The sequence below is a fragment of the Arvicola amphibius genome, chromosome 12 (genome assembly GCF_903992535.2).
Source record: "Arvicola amphibius chromosome 12, mArvAmp1.2, whole genome shotgun sequence".
NCBI lineage: Eukaryota > Metazoa > Chordata > Mammalia > Rodentia > Cricetidae > Arvicola > Arvicola amphibius.
Genome location: NC_052058.2, coordinates 19,617,625 through 19,634,420, shown reverse-complemented (window position 1 = coordinate 19,634,420; position 16,796 = coordinate 19,617,625). Strand labels below are relative to the sequence as shown.

Here is a 16,796-nt window from a genome sequence, read left to right as displayed (position 1 = left end):
TATTTGTAGACACAGGGCTACCTTTGGATGAAGGGCAGACAACTTGACACCCTGCTTCTGAGGAACAAGGGTAACTAACACTGCTTGTTCACAGTCTGCAATGCAGTTGAAAGATTTACCTTGGTTCCTGGCATGATAAGCACCAAATTAGTAGTGGCTGTCACAGTGGCCGTTAGTGCTGTTGATGGGGCTTACTGAACAATAGACACTGGCTTTGCTGTACCTGTTACTATGGAATTGGGGTTTCTGAATTCAGTTGAGAGATGGGCTTTCTTCCCTCCAGAATAATACTGAATGCTGAATCAATGAATCACTTCATGCATTATTCACCTTGAAGGGAAACTTACTTGTGTTTGGGAGGACCACTGTGTTTCTTCAGGGACCCATCCTAACCTTGATTGTCCCACTTGCTCCTTACCAAAGGTTACTTCTGTGCACCAGCCTGGTCTTACAGGGTAAATGGTCTGTTTTTAACATGCAGTCGAGAGCAGTTTAAAGCACCCAGGGAAGGCCTTGTTATAAAATAAGATTTCCACTCAGTTGCCACCAGTCACGTAGTTGTACCCAAACTTGTGCTTTGATAGAAAAACAAACATTTGGTTAGCTCCTTGTACATATGTGGAGGAGAAGAGGAGAAAAAAAAAATAGGAATCTGACCTCTGGGCAGTCACTTTCCCAATCCTCAGTTCTGGCTGGTGTTCAAGGACATAGAGGCTGGACACACCACACCTGCTCTGTCCTTTCTTCTACACTAAAAGCCAGCCAGTGCCTGATATTGAACAGGAAACAAAGCTCATGGGGACTTGACTATGGCAGAGCTCCTCGAAGCAGATTTTTCTCAAGAACTATACCTGAATGTGACTTGCTTGGATTCCAGTAATCTTTGGATTTTTATTATTGTAGTTTCAGAACTCCAAGAAAAAGAAATCAAAAGCTGAAACGAAGGCCTTTGGCTCTAGAGAACAGAAGCAGACAACAGCCAGGGCTTGGCATGCAGAGAGCAGGCTGCAAAGGTGACTCTTGGGGCTCAAGTCTGTAAATCATTGGGGTGGTGTGGCTGCCCCCAACTCTAAGCACTGATAGGTCACAGTGCCCTTGAGTGGGACTGCATGCCAAAGCGGCACGTAAAACCCAGTAAGGTAAACTGCTGAAGAGACGAAGTGTGGATGCCGTGAAGCTGAGGCTAATGAGCTGGCTTTGTTCTCCAGCAAGGCCCTTGCCTGCTGGACAAAACCTTGCCAAGGGAAACCAGTGACTCCAATTCTCATTTTCATCCTCTTCCCATTTGGTTTGTTCACAGGTTGTCTAGACTGCTTGGTGGTGGTGGCAGCGGTGGCGGTGGCCACACATGCAGTGTGTGCGTGTGTGTGTGTGTGTGTGTGTGTGTGTGTGTGTGTGCATGTGTGTACTACACACATGCACGTGTCTGTAGAAGCCAGATGAGGGCACCATGTTCCCCAGAGCTGGTGTTACAGATGGCTATGAGCTCTCTGACAATGGTGCTGGGAAAAACTCAGGCTGTCTGGAAGAGCAGCAAGCACTCTTAGCCACTAAGCCATCTCTCCGAAAGCCCTTGCCTTTGATTTTTGAGACAGAGCCTTGGTCATACCCCCTGATTAGCCCGAAACTTTTAGTGATTCTCCTGCTTCACATTCCAAGGTGCTGAGATTACAGGTATGTATGGAGATTATTTTATATATTAAACTTCATCATTTACTAGTCCTGGGCATTGAGAGCAGGGCCTGGCACATGGTAGACAGCATTTGACCACGGGGTTATACCTATAGCTCTTGCCTACACCGTTTAACATGTTATTATTTTATTCACTTGTGTGTTTTCACAAGCGAGCAGGGAGTCACTGCAAGGTAGGGCTATATCCTATTCTCTTTATATTTCTAGTACCCAGCACACCCAGAAACCCAGTAAGAATTGGTGAAACGTGCTCAAGTCAGAACTTTGACTAAAAGGCTTGCATTCTAAACTAGTGCCCAATGTGTTGGCACCATCAATGACTCTGTCACGTTTCCACAGAGAACCTTTCTTCCAATCTACACACGTTAAGTTTTTCAAGCACCTAGAGAACATAGTTTAAATATCTATCCCGTGCCAGCTATAGAGGGGGCTAGGCAGATGGAATACATTTTCTCCCTTCCCTTTGCAAGATTAGTCTCTGTCACGAACCACACAGTATATTCAGAAGCCACCCTAATAAATATCACTGGGTTTATTTGATAGCTTTGGCTGTCGTTCGAAACAGAAAATTAGTCCAACCCCAGCACAGTTAATATCAGTTCTAGAGCCCCAAGCCTCAGTGGGCCAATGTTTTCATCATATGGAGACAATCTGAATTTTACTGCCACCAAGAAACAAAGGCAATCTCGGCTGCGAGAATTAGGAATGCAGATCAGCTTTCACGGCACTGTTTGGCGATTATAGAAGTACGCTTTCGTGTCGCTGCGGGAAGCATTTCTAGTAGCCAAACTATGGTGCTGGTGTGTGGGGAGTGTGGAGGCCCCAGTGGCCTCCCTACCTTTGATCTTTCGAATGTCTGAAGTTGTGAGATTTTGCATGCTATAATAATAATCTGGGAAAACGTTCAACCATTATAAAAAGACATTTCTCTATTAGTCCAGGAATAATCTCTTATAACAAAACCACCGACAGAACCATGTGGGCACATATCACCCATATGAAGACCAAAGATATTTTTACAACTGGGGATTATTTTCTTCCCTTTGTACAAATCCATATGGTGCCGATTCGCACGTCAGTCATTTGCAATGCTGTCTCATTCAGCTCCAAGAATAGAACAGAAAATGTTTGTTCCCCATTTCTATAAAAATAAAACTTGGTATTAGTTGTTCTGTTTTTCCACACCTATGTTTCTCTATGTAATGGCATGTCACCTTGACTGGAAATGAATGCTAGGTGTGAATAACGTCACCATGAAATATGGGACACACTCTGCTTGATCCTTCATCCACTCTTGGCTGCTTCCTCTTCTAGAATCAATTGTCTACTTCTCCCTTAAGAGGATGATACTTGCTCCCCTATGAAAAGCCCATCTGCCTGTGGAGTGTCAAAGCCATCTGGGGGCAATGGACTGCAGGATTTCCCCCAGTCAATCTATCTGTCTGCCCATTCATCTTCCTACCCACCCATCCTTCTACTCATCAACCAATAGAGAGTGGTTGAAGAGTGTGCTTACTGTTTATTGGGGATCCTTTCCTAGGGGGTGTCTGGCTGTGGCATATGTGCTTCCAGAAATAAAATGGGGAGAGAGGAGGTAGGAACATTCTACCAGCATGCCTATCTAAGAAGAGCAGAGTGCTTCTATCCAGAGAGTGACCTTCCACTAACAAGTAGGGGTAGACTCTGACAGACTCATTTCTTTCCTGAGTCCTGTCCAGAGGTTTCATCTGCTAGCTAAAGGAATTCTAAGTATGATCAAATAAGCCAGCCCAAATAAGGCGTTTGGACTATAGGAGACAGTGCTTTGGGAGTGGGAGACAGCTTGAGCACATGTATCACGGAGATAATCCATCCTAAAGCCATACAAATCCTTTAGTCCAAACAGAAGGGAGGAGGAGAGTCATTGCTCTCACTTAGGGAATCCCAGACTCACTACAGTGCCTGAAACTCCATGAGGGAGAAGCAGCGGTTGCCACTGCTGCATCAGCCCCAGTCCAGATGAAGACAGTGCTGGGCTTCTAGATGAGATCGGGGCAGTTCCACTGGAGCTCTGCCTTGGGGAGTCCAAGCTCCGAGATGAGTTAGTGCTGAAATGAACAGTGCGAAGCAAAGATCCTATTTAAACAACAATAAAACTTCCCATGAAATCTACTGTCATCAAGCACAATGCTTCCCCCCAGCTTGGGCAAACCTCTGGCAGGCGGTACCTTGGACCTCTGTGAAAACTGCCCTGTAGGACTTCATGCACTGTTGATCTAGGGTCCTTAACGGTAGAGTCCTGTAAGGGAGTAGGGTGTAGAGAGAGGATGGGGGAGGACCAGAGGGAGCCTGGATTCGAGCACTCGTTCTGCGATGAACCAGCTTATAGTTTTGAAAAACAGGAAACTTCCGTGTTAGCATTGTCCTGGCTATAAAACCAGGAGACTAAATAAGTTATATCTCTATCTAAAGCTCTAGAATTTATAACACATCAAACACACGATACGTGCCACGAAGAGGCAAAAGAAGGAAGAAAATCATGATGGCAGCGCACAGTAGGACCCGTCTAGTATTTCAGGAATATCCCTGAAGACTTCCTTAGAAATGACATTCTGCTTCCCACAAGCACAGGAGACTTTATTTGCAGTTCTTTTCCTAGTGCTCTCCACTCTTCACCTTGTGTCCTTATTGCTGACACACACGTCCTGCCTTCCTCATGAACTCTAAGCTCCTTCAAAACATGGTCCATCTTTTGATCTCTTGCCATGTCTAGCCCTGGATCCACAAATGCTTGGTGAATGAATCAATGGTTCTGCGAAGAGTGCCTGATTAGCTCTTCTTCCAAATAATTATTCTTTCTACTTCAAAGATAAAATTGAGACCCAAACACTCCAACTTATTTATCTCAGTTTACAAAATTGAAGTCTCAGTTCCAAAGTACTTAGAGTGATGAGCTGTTCTTTAGCAAACCTCCACGGACATTCATTCCAATGACTATTCCATTAATATCCAAAGTCTGAGGAACAGTAATAATTAAAACAACCATAATGATAATATCAACTATGCCAAGAACAACAATAATTGCGACTTTTTTGTTTCTGACTGAGACACCTTTCCAGTTCAGAAACACGGTCTTTGGGGGAATATTTCAGATCTAAATTGAATAAAATCAGAAATATTTTTTCTTATATTATTTTCCCACAATTATGTATTTTTAAAAATGTGATAACTCTGTAACAGTGATGACCTCTGTATATGGTATCTTCTTATTCATTCTCTTGGAAAATATTAGAGATCATGACTCAGGTACAATGTGATATGCGAAGATATGCGGCTGAGAATCATGCAGCCCCTTCAAAGGCTGACAGAGCAGAAGATGACATGAAGCTATGAGGCCAGCACTTGGGTACAGCACGGGGCTCTGAATGCAGACAGACTCTCATTTGTCAGGACTGTCTGTTATGACCCTGAGTCATCTAACTTATCCTACAGGAAATTACTGATGCTGAAGACCGAATGTCAAAAATATAAAGGCATGGGCCATGAGGTATTCCGACAGGGACTCTTCTTTTGTGACATAGCCATCTGACTCAAGCCAGGAAAATTCAAACAAAGGAGAGACAGTCTGTCTACATTCCCGTTTGTTTTGAGCATGCAGAGATTCCGTGGTGGTTGGTGCCACCCAGACCTAACTCTGGGTGAGATGCATGCCCCTGTCGACCAGATCCCTTTCATTCCCAACCTCCAGCACAAATACTTTCAGCTCAAATTTCCAATAGTGATAATTGCAACCTCTTGAGAAGGGTTTTTACATTTTTTCCCAAAGACCCCCCTTTTTGTCCATTAAAGGCTAAAGAGTCCTTCTCATAATAGTTTTACAATAATAAGATATAGGATATTTAAAGATATACACATATATTTATTCAAATAATAATAAAAGCATCTGAATAATGCTAGCACCAAAGAATACAATGGTTTTGAGGTTGTGTCAGTGATGGTTTAGGATATATGAATCAACATAACATCAAAATAGCTTTTGATTCTACACAATTGTGTTAGCACTATGCTTATCCAATGCATTCATTACTGGGATGGACTATTTCAACTACCGGCCAGGAGAATACAAGTTGCAATTCTTACCCCATTTGATCGCATTCTAGCTCACAGTGTCTCCTGAATTTTCATAAGACTTCTAAAGTAAAAAAGAAAAACTGAATCTTTTAAAACCTGCCCTCTAAATTAGGCTTGGTGCTTCTCACCTCAGTTCTAGTAGCCAAGAAGCTGAGACTAGAGAGCCAGGTCTGTGAATTCTGGTCTAGCCTGAGCTAGATAGCAAAACCTTGCATAACAACAACAAAAAAAACCTGCCCTCTCAAAATACCACAGAGCAAATTAGTCTCATTAAATTCTCCAGTTTCTTTTAAAGTTTTCCATCTGAAAACATTAAATGTTATTCCCAAATTTTCATTGACATCTCTTTCTTATTTACCAGCAGGAATTTCTTAACTTTCAAACTAAAAAGTCAGATCATGAGCAAGTATTCCAAACTGTTACAATCAACTTACATAGTCCCCTGGGATTGGAGGACAAACCCACAGCAGTGCCTTGATACCATCTATGACATGCTCATTCACTTGGGGAAAAATCTGTCCGAATATTGACTTAGTATTTCTAATGTTTAAGCAGTAAGATATCTTTGTAAAGAGAACTGGTTTTTTAAATGTTAATTTGACTTTCTTATTAAAATAACCATTTTAAAGCATTAAGAAGTTATGCAAATTAAGGCAAAGAAAGAAAGAAAGGAAAGAAAGGAAGGAGGGAGGAAAAGAGGGAGAGAAGGAAGGATGGAAGGGGGGACAGAGAAAGGAAGGAATGGAGGGAGGGAGGGAGGGAGGGAGAGGAGAGAGAAAAGAAAAAAGAAAGAAGGAAAGAAGAAAGGAAAAAGGAAAGGAAAGGAAGGAAGGAACGAACAAAGGAAGGAAGGAAGGAAGGAAAGACAGACTGATGCTAGAGCAGATGATGGAGTTTGTCGTTTGTTTAGCTTCTGGTTGATATATATGTTTGAAGAATTTGGAGGCCATATCTCCTAGGAGATAAAGGGCAGTCTTCTATCCCAGCTCTAAATTAGGTGTAGCTGGGTCTTAGTGGATTCAGACCAGATACAGTTTGGTTGTGTAACAGTTCTGGTATGGGAAATAAAACATTGAATAAGAAACAGTCTTTGTCCTCAAGGACCATTTGAAAGTAAGTGGAAGATGTAAGCAAACTATCACACAGGAAGTCACAACCCATACTCAGATGGATGGAGAAGTATGTAGCCTGAGTGTAGGGTGGAGTCAAGAAAAGATTTGCTTTTTTTTTTTTTTTTTTTTTTGGTTTTTCGAGACAGAGTTTCTCTGTGGCTTTGGAGCCTGTCCTGGAACTAGCTTTTGTAGACCAGGCTGGCCTTGAACTCACAGAGATCTGTCTGCCTCTGCCTCCTGAGTGCTGGGATTAAAGGCGTGCGCCACCACCGCCCGGCAAGATTTGAACTACTATAACGAAGAGACTTCTGTTGTTGAGCAGCCTTGATAATAAGGCAAAATTCCCACTACACTTCAGAGTGTTCTGGATTATGATTCCCATCAAATATCTTTGGTTTTTCCTATAATACTGAGTTCTTATAGGAACCTTCTCTCCATTACCGTGGCAACCTATATCCTTGCAGAGTGTTCTGTAGGTAGCACTTTCTCAATACCTACTTAGGATACCTCAATGGAGGTCAAAGAGAGTGGGCTTGGAACTGAAGTAGCTTGACTGGTGACATTCTTTGTGTATGTTAGTTCCAGTGTGTGTGGAAGGGGGCAGAAGACTACTTCAGGTGTTGGTTTTCAGATGCCAGCCACCTTGACTTTTGAGACAGCATCTCTCATTGGCCGCATGCTTACCAGAAATGTGAGGCTGGTAACTATCAAGCATAGGGATCTACGTGTTTCTATCTCCTCAACTGCGGAGGTACAAGCCCACTATGCCCTATGGGTTTGAGGGGTTGAACTCAAGGTAAATTCCTTACCACCAGAGCCATCTATCCATCCCATCTGTGTGACATTCTGAAAGCCTGAAGTCTTGTTAAGCCTATCTGTAAGATGGGGATGATAGTGATGATGATAATAATAGCTAGGATTGTTGTAAACACTGCATGATCTCTGCAAAGCATTTAGCAAAGTCACATCTGAAACAGCTGTTCTTACAGAGGCAAGAATGTGGCACTGAAGTCCAAGGTGGGATGAAGCACAAGGATGCACTCTCTTCTTCTCAGTGTGAAGAATGAACTCAGGAGAAACGGGAGGCTTTCCGAGGAAACGTGTACAAGGAAACCAAGTTGCCTTACTTTGTCAGGTTAAACATTTTTTATAATATCTAGATAACACTCTTCTAGATCAAGAAAGTGTTAATATGATTTTATTGTCTAAAACTAAGCACAATTTCTGGTCTGCCTCTTCCAAAGTTTAGGAGGAAATGTAACTCAAAGAGGCTGGTATTCTTTGTTGGGATGAAGCCTTGGAATCCTGAAATCCATACCTCTGTGTAAATGCAAAGGTTTCATAAGAAGCAGTTTGAAAAATCTTTTTTGAGTAGAAAATCTGGTCCCAAAGCATAAAGCATGCTTCATTCTAGAGGCTGCCGCAGCTACAGCTCTCAAATACACGTAAGACTCAATATATTTTCATGTGTTTAGTCTATGAAATATAGCATGAGCATGTAACTAATACACTCATTTGCACAAAAACCTAAATCACTATAAAAAGCACACATATAATTCTATTGTTATTATGCAAAGAGGTTCACTAGGTATCTGTGAGATGTACGCTCATGTGATTGAAAGAATGGTTGTATTTGTAACTATTCTATGTTATGGCTACACAAACACACTTATTAATACCTGAAGTTTTGATGTAATTTTTATCATCTGTTATGAGGCATGCACTCACCAAATGTTAGATGAATTGTAGGTTTTTAAATGAGTAATAAGGGGCATTTAGATTCCTAGCAGAGATGATTGGTGGGAAAATCTCATTTTTACAGCTACTCGATTCTTATTAAATATAAGTCTATCTATCAGCTTTCCCCCAATGCAACCATTATAATTAGAAACTATAATGGCGATCATGTCACAATGTCAAATAACTGTGGTACAGCAGTTAGAGACAAACACGTTTTCATGGGTGAAGAGATGAGCTTCCTTTCAGCCTTGAGTCACAGCTACAAAACCAGGCTGGGTGTTACTTTTAAGTCAGAAAATAGTTCAACTAGACAATGCCAACTTAGCGTTTCACATGAACTGGTCAGGAGGCCACCTGCCCAATGTCTTCCCTACCGCCTGCTCTGATACTGAAGAAATTACAATAGAGGGGAATGGTAGGCTGGGGCATGCATGAGCCCACACCATGAGAATCATGTTTGGGAGTATTTGTCTTCTTGGCTTCATGTTCTTTGAAACCTCCCCTTCTAGAGAATTTCCCTAAAGCTATGCATTCCCTTCATTTCTAATTCCCTTGCATGAAAATATCAGAAAAAAAAGTTTTTTAGTAAACTGTTTCCACAAGTATGTCCTCTTACTAGGGCTATTATACCAACCAAAATGTTCTTACTATAAGTTTTTTTTTTAATTTCAATGTAATATTTAAAAAAGAGACAGAGATGGGCTATGGTTTATTTGATTATCAGAAAGGAGTTGGGAGTGAGGGGTGCTAAGCCACCATAAACCGAAAAGCAGCAGTTGAGGCTCTGGGTTTTGGATGAGAGGTGATAAATCTTATCCTTTTTCCCAGTCTTCTCTGGGTTAGTCATTTCTCTCTCCCGTGCTATACTCTATTCTTACAGCAGTGTACTTGGCTCCATGAAGACCCCAAATAAATCTCTCCCCTCCCACAGAGCTCCTCCAGCATCCAGACTCCACACACAGCTCTAGACAGTAAGCAAGAGAGTGACAGAAACCAATGCAGCCTTACACGGGGGAGGGTGGAGACATACAGTGACCTCTCTCTTCTCCCAGACACTAAGGAATCTAGAGTTTTGTCCTTGAAACCCTCTTTTCTTTGATTCAAGGGCACCAAACATCCAGCAGAGTACAGTGGCCCTAGAAAAACGTAGATCTAAATGTTTTCAAGGTCTCATTCCTGCATACACGGGCAGCTCCCTGAGCCTCCTGTAATCTACCTTGTGGGCTTGAAGTCATGCTTTCTTGACAAAACTACCTTGGCTTTCCTTTTTCTGAGGCATCTATCCCTAGCCCAGTGGCCCCCAAGCCTTCTCACTCACAGGGACAAATAATTTTCCCAGAAGGAGACGGCTCTGTGATCTTCAGAGTGGGTTCCAAAGCCCTAATCTGAGCCTCTCCTCAAGACGTAACATACAATAGTGAGCTGTATGGTGGATGAACCAAAGAGAGGAGAGAGACAGGGTCTGCCAAGGCTAACACCTCTGAATGGCTAACTGACACCTAGTGAGGCCACCTGGCTACTTAGAATTCATCACTGCCAGTTGCTCTCTGTAAGAGCAAGGCATTCTTTTTTCTGTGAACATTTAGAGCGTGTACTCTCAAAGTCTTCTCTGAAGATAAAGACAGGAATAAATCTCAATAGTCAGGAATCTGACAATAGTTGGGAAGGGATAGGTTTAATCATCTCTGAGCTCTTAGAGATAGATGCCTGACTCTTGTTAGCATGTCTTAGACTCCAGCTATCACTGAAACCACTTATTCCACATCTCTGCTTTTCAAAGCCCCAATCCCAAAGTGTTACTGATTATGCAGAGGCCTTGAATTTACACTTGAGCCATGCTTACAATAATGTTCAGTCCTGCTGATGAAGCAGCAGCAAAAACATACAGAAACAGATATTATTCTTGTGGAAGCGTCAAGGAACCCCGCTCTTTCTCTTCCGCTCTTCCCTGCATTTGGCTTCCTGTTCTTCCATCTCCTAAAAGCGTAAGGATTACTTGAGTCGAATCAACAGGTGAAGCTAGCTAAAAGAAGCAGAAGTTGAGCTCACTAGTGATAGCTTGCTGCTCTCCTTATGTCAGGCAATTCCAATTCTGAAGCAAAACTAGAAACAACCCCTCTGGGTGACATATCTCTTCATAAGACTCGAGACTGAGACTGTGTTTTCCAGAGGGGGAAGGGTACAGAAGCTTTAACAGGCATTCTGTAGCCACCGGGAAATTGGTGTAAGTGCATGGAGGTGTCACTTATTTCTAAGTTTGCATGCTGCCCCCTTCTGGCTTCTATACCCAGGCTTGTCAGCAGAGCAACCGCATTTATTTCAACCCCACACCTGTGTACCTGGGAACACAGAAAAGAGTGTCGAAAATGTTCAGGGCATCTCATCACATGTATATCCTTGAGGCTAACCAGAGGAGACAGACTCATTTCCCCTCTGGCTCCTGGTTCTCATTGGAGGCTGCCCACCATCACAGAATCCCACTTCACATTCTTGCTGCGTGAAACATCTCCTTCTCCGCCCTCATAACTCCCACATGGCTCTGGGACTCATCTCTGCAAATTAATCCCCCACCAAGGGCTGGTCCTGCTGATGTGCTGGACAGTCAAGGGGATTTTCCTACTAGATGTGGTGGCAATGGCAAATATGCCACATGGGTGGGTTAGGGCTGCAATGAATGGTCTAAGGACCACATCTTTTTTTTTTAGCCCGATATGTGAGCAGGTTTGGTTTTACACATTATTAAGTCCATGTGTACGATTCTTAGAGACAAGAGAGTCATGTGATAGGAGGAGACACAGGTAATTGAAGAAGCAGATGCCACCATAGATCAAATTTATAATTACATGTCTTCCTCTTCTAAGCAATTCATCTTACATGCTGGTCCTTTGTGGGACTTGTCAGAAGCCCAATACCGGGCACATTTTCTTGGGCTGAAATAATTCATTACCGGTCTCCTAACTGCTTAACAGGGTCTAACGCTGAGCCCTTGCCTGCCACCTGGCACATACGTTGTCACAGCCCTGGAGCACAAACGTGGCTGGCCCAGGCTGCAGTGTCCCTGGGAGCCTGCAGTGTCTGCCAGTTTGCCCTTCACACAGGCAGACCAGTCATCTCACACCCGTAGAACCCAGGACTCAACTCGGGATTCAGCACTGTTCTCTTGAATCAGAAGAGAGCTATGAGTTATCTTAAAACAGCAAGAGCTAGAGTTATTTTAAAATATTTAAATGCCTATGATTTGTTTAAATTAGGCTGTACATGGTATGAGGAAATCTAGAGCTCTGGCTAGCTATTGTGAGACTTAAGAGAGAATGAACATTGGACTACTTCTCTCCGTAAAACTGATAGCAGGAAACAGTAGATAATCAAAGCACTGTGTGTACATATATATGCCTATAGTCCCCTGCCTTTATCCATAAATAGACCTGTATTTGAAAAGCCACAAATGTATCAGACTATACAAAGTGAATGTGTTCAGATTCTCACTTAGTCAATACCAACATACCCAGTATGGCTTTAGAGTCCACTGGCGAGAAGAAATGAGCTATAGAAGACAGACAAAGGCTCCTAATAAAACTGCCTGGCCTGGAGGCTGGCTCAGCTATACCGATCTGATGACCTGAGTTTGAGCTCAGGATCCCACTGTAAAAGGGCAGAAGTGATTGCCTAGAGTTTTCCTCCAATCTCCACATATGCACCCTATACACACACACACACACACACACACACACACACCCCACTGATACTCAGCACATTTACTGCTTGTCATGACCTTTTAAAAAAATGTTCTGTGTGATGGTTCACTTTAGTCAAAGGGCAAAAACGTGATATTTTCCTATATCCATGGTAGAGCTACGCACGCATTCTTCTTAATGACGAAAGAACACACTCATCTGATTAAAAGAAAGTGGGTCACTTACATTCTCCATGGTGATATGCAAAGCGAGTAGCTTTCTTATAACTTCCTTATCTTGGTTGGCCAGGCACAAGATTTGGGATAAGGACAGTGCTGAAACTTAGGTACCTCCGAGGGACGAGCCAACTACGAACTGCCAATGAATGGGTCACCACTACTAGGAAGTATTAGGAACGGGCTCGGCGAAGTGCCGTTCAGATAATGCACCTGGTTACCTGTACCTGCAAGTCATCCTGAAGAGCCCCCTACTCTGTAAGTTCTCCACACCAAGAAAAGCACTTCTTACAGAAGATGGGGGCCGCGAAGATCAGCCCTTGAGGACTGCCCCAAAGAGGACCAGCCCTTTATCAGAGTTACTCAGTCCCTTTGGCTTTTCCGGGAAGATGGAACTGATTAAGCAATGTTAATTTAATCATAAGTAATCAACATGGGAAAAAATTACATAACCAACTTCAAAATTGTGAATCAAAGATGGCAAACCCCCAGGAAAATAGCTGTTTTGTCGTCTCCCCTGCCCACACAAAATTTTCACCTCAAAAATAGACAGGGAGAAATCTATAAGTTTGACGATTAAATAAAACCGAACTAGGAACCGACATTGCTTGGAAACGGTTATATTTAGTGTAAAGTTCTCCAATTCATATTTTTAACTATTCAGTCCAGGCTGGCCTGGAACTCACAATCCTCCTGCCTCAGTCTCTTGAGTGCTGGAGTCAAATTGTATGTTTTTAACCAAAACTGAGAGAGTTTGGAACTCAGCCTGTCGAGGGTTCTGAAAGACAAATTTGCTTTTAATTCATCAATAAAGGTATAAAGGTAAGAATAATTAGAGTTTGTTTTATAATTGCTTCCTGTTTCTTTCCTTTTCTCCTTCAGAGAGTCTAAAGGCACACTGATAGCTCAACCGTGAGGCTATATCCACTTGGTCACATGCATAAGAAATAAAGACCATGCCAAGTCAGCTTTGGCTTTCTGATCAGAGAGAGCACATTAGCGTAGTAGGTAGGTGAACAATATGCAAAACCTGCTTCCTAAACTAGCCCATGATGCTTGACCTGCGATAGGTCACCGTCAATGTAATGAAAATCATCAAGGGGTACCCGCACGACAATTCGTAGGTACTGGTATTATTTTACAAAGAAAGATGACGGTGGAGTTTAAAGGTCTCTGCTTTCCACCTACGCAGAATCCAGTAGGTTAATCTACCTGGCGGTCACAGCCATGCACAAACAACGTGACTAACTACCCGGGAGAACTCAGGAGGGCATTCACTCCGCGCTTCTCTGCGTGCCAACCCCACAGACAGACGTGAACCCACCTTGGTTGCCTTGGGAAGGCAGAAGGCAGAAACCTGTGCGCCTCAGATCACTTGTGACAAGCCACTTACCTGCAATGACTGGATGAAAGCCTCTTCCTGGAGTCCCTTGTGTGTCTCCTTGTGGCTCTCCTCTGTGTGACTGACACAAACCACAGCGGGGAGTGCACAGGATCGCCTGGGGCGGCTGCAGCCTGGTTCCGCAGGAGACCGGGGAAGCCTCGCGGGTGTGTGCAGAGCGAGCTGAGCCTAGCGGAGAGCGCAGAGGGCGGAGCGCGTCCCGGCCGCGCCTGCAGATGTGGAAGGAGCTGGAGACAGCACTGAGTCCTCTCGGCGCTGCGCTGCGTGGGGATATTATCACAGACTGGGATTTCTATTGGCTCGGAACACCAAACAAATCACACCAGCCACCCCCTCCTTCTCCGCTTCACTCAGCTCTTGCTTCTCTTCAAACCCACAAACATTACCGCCACACACACACTTCAGTTGCTCGCGCCGTTTCTCCCTTCTTCCTTGCAGACTGGGGATTTACAACCTTGTGGGCAGCTCTTCACATTTTGTTTAGCTGACTTCCAATGCAAAGCTTGTCATGTAGAGAAGAAATCCATCATTCTCTTAGCCCGCAAAACCCACTCATGCCTTCAGATCTCCCTTTTGGATGGACTCAAAATGTGAAAATGTGAAGAATGTAGAAACACACACATATTCGCAGGCACGCATGCACGCATGCACACGCGCACATAGAACCAGGCTCCTTTTGTTTTGAGTAATTGAGGCTGGAGAAATTAAAGGCAAGCTGAACCCCATGGTCAAAAGTGAGTTTGGCTAATAATAAAATTTTGAATGAATTCAGTATAAAATATCCAACGTTTGGATTTGTTTTCTCTTCCGCACACTGCATTAGTCATTATTTTTTTTATTTCCCTTTTTCCCTTTTTTGAATGCAGACATCTCTCATAGGAATCAGTCTCTTCAGCATCCAGAGAACGTAGACCGATTTTCGTATACTTGGGCTGGGCATGCGAGACCAGTACACCACGATGCTAGCTGAATGTTGGCTTCTTTTCTGCAGGATTATTTGGTCTCCCTGATCTCTTCAACAGAGAAATTCTGTGTGACTCTACTGACAAAGGTTCCTAGGTGAAAAATTCTCATCTGCATATGTGCACAGAAATAAACCTTTGCCCCCCTCAATTGGGAAAAGGCCCAAGGGGAATCCTAGACCTTAGTTGCTGAGCTGGGAGAATTAAAATCAAATAAGGTTTTACTGTATTTTATAAAACACCAGAGAGTCTCCAATGGTCTTTCCTCCCCAATAAGTTTCATTGATGCTACTGGAAATTTGAATGACAGTTTTCTCGGCAGAAACCACAGAGCTCCGTTTTGATTTTTGACTTGACATTTTCTTTCCCAGAATTGTTCACTTCTGTTTGCCTTATTAAAATCTGACAGTCTGGCTTCAGCCAACTCAGAGCATAATCACTTCAGAATCATGGAAAGCAATAATTTTTTGAAATTTGTTATCAGCAAGCATCTTACCCGCTTTTTCTTTACGTTTGGACACATTTTAAGAATCCTGAACAGCAAAGCTGTTTTTCAGAATGGGTCTACCTAGAGTCATTCAAGAATTGCCAAAGTTTTCAGGGGAAGAAAAAGAAGAACCAAGCGCCTTGCTGAAGGCAAGAGCACGCATACCTGAAGAGGAGGCGACATCTCTCTCTTCTGTGATCTTGATGTTACCAAACCTAAGGAAGCTGAAAAGTTAACACAGCAAATTCTAACCACTGCCTACCCTTTGCCCAGAAGAGCTAACAACATGGACTCAATAGACCAAACATCTAACCTGATAGTCATTCTACCCAATATTATAGGACTGGTCATATATGCAAATAATTTAACAACCCCTTGTTTTAGAGTTGCCTTTCAGGATGAATACAAATAGGAATCACCTACAAGTAATGGAAAAATAACAACAATAATGATAACCAATAAAGCAAGTTGTTTTATGTTGCTTATTATATTCAGGGCTCATTATAGCTTTTCATATCACTAGAAGGACAGTGTTAGTGGAGTCATAAATAATGAAAAGGCACAGATAAGGTGACTATATGCTTAGAACTTGGAAGGCCAAGGCAGGAGGACCTTGAGTCCCAGGCTTGCCTGGGCTACATATCAAAACCTTGCTACTCTCTGTCCCAACCAAAAAAAAAAAAGAAAGAAAAAAGAAAAAAAAAGAAAGGAGGAAGGGACAGAGGAAGGGAGGGATGATGGAAGGAAGGAAGGAAGGAAGGAAGGAAGGAAGGAAGGAAGGAAAATGCAAAGATAAATCTTCAATTTCCTTTCAGGTAATATTTCAAATTTCCCTTTCTTGCAGTTAATGAAGAGCAAAAGCCGATGATTTAAGGGGCACTACTTACGCCTAATCAGTTATGCAATTAGTGAAAAATAAATCAGTATATATTCCTTACTCTTCTGATCATTTACTACTTTAAAAGACAGTTTTTCCCCTAAGATAATCCCCATATGCTACAGTTCATTAAGCCTGACTTGTTGTAAATGGCATGGACATTAGCACAAATAAAACTCTTGCATCTTGGTAGGAACAATAATGAGGAGGCTGCAGTGCAGATGAAGGACCAAGCACTCCTATTTTATTTTCTACTCTACTTTGCTGTTAGCCTCTTTATTTCCATATGCTATGCTATTTTTTTTTAAAAGGAGACCTTCAAAACTTGGCATGCATCCAAGAGAGCTGCCGATAAGAAAGTGATCATGTATGCTACAATTTATAAGGGATACTGCAGAGCTTGGGGGCAGTTCCGTCTTAGGGATAGAACTTGTGGCAAAGCAATAACATGTTTTCAATTATTTAAAGTGGGGGAATACACTTACAATCCATGTAATATTTTAA

General features: G+C 42.8%; 1 protein-coding gene across 3 annotated transcripts in view; it reads right to left on the bottom strand.

Moving 5' to 3' along the window:
- Grem2 (gremlin 2, DAN family BMP antagonist) overlaps positions 1 to 14,200 on the bottom strand; it is a 93,797-nt gene extending 79,597 nt beyond the window's left edge. The window contains exon 1 of one of the 3 annotated variants that reach the window (XM_038349985.1): positions 13,958 to 14,200. Coding sequence is in view for 2 of the 3 variants with exons in the window: in XM_038349983.1 (XP_038205911.1) it covers positions 12,792 to 12,802 (11 nt within the window). In the remaining variant the exon portion in view is untranslated. Of the gene's footprint in view, positions 1 to 12,574; positions 12,691 to 12,791; positions 12,936 to 13,957 lie in introns of those variants that run through there. The other 2 variants (XM_038349983.1, XM_038349984.1) reach the window with 2 other exon arrangements.
- Positions 14,201 to 16,796: the final 2,596 nt, after the last annotated feature.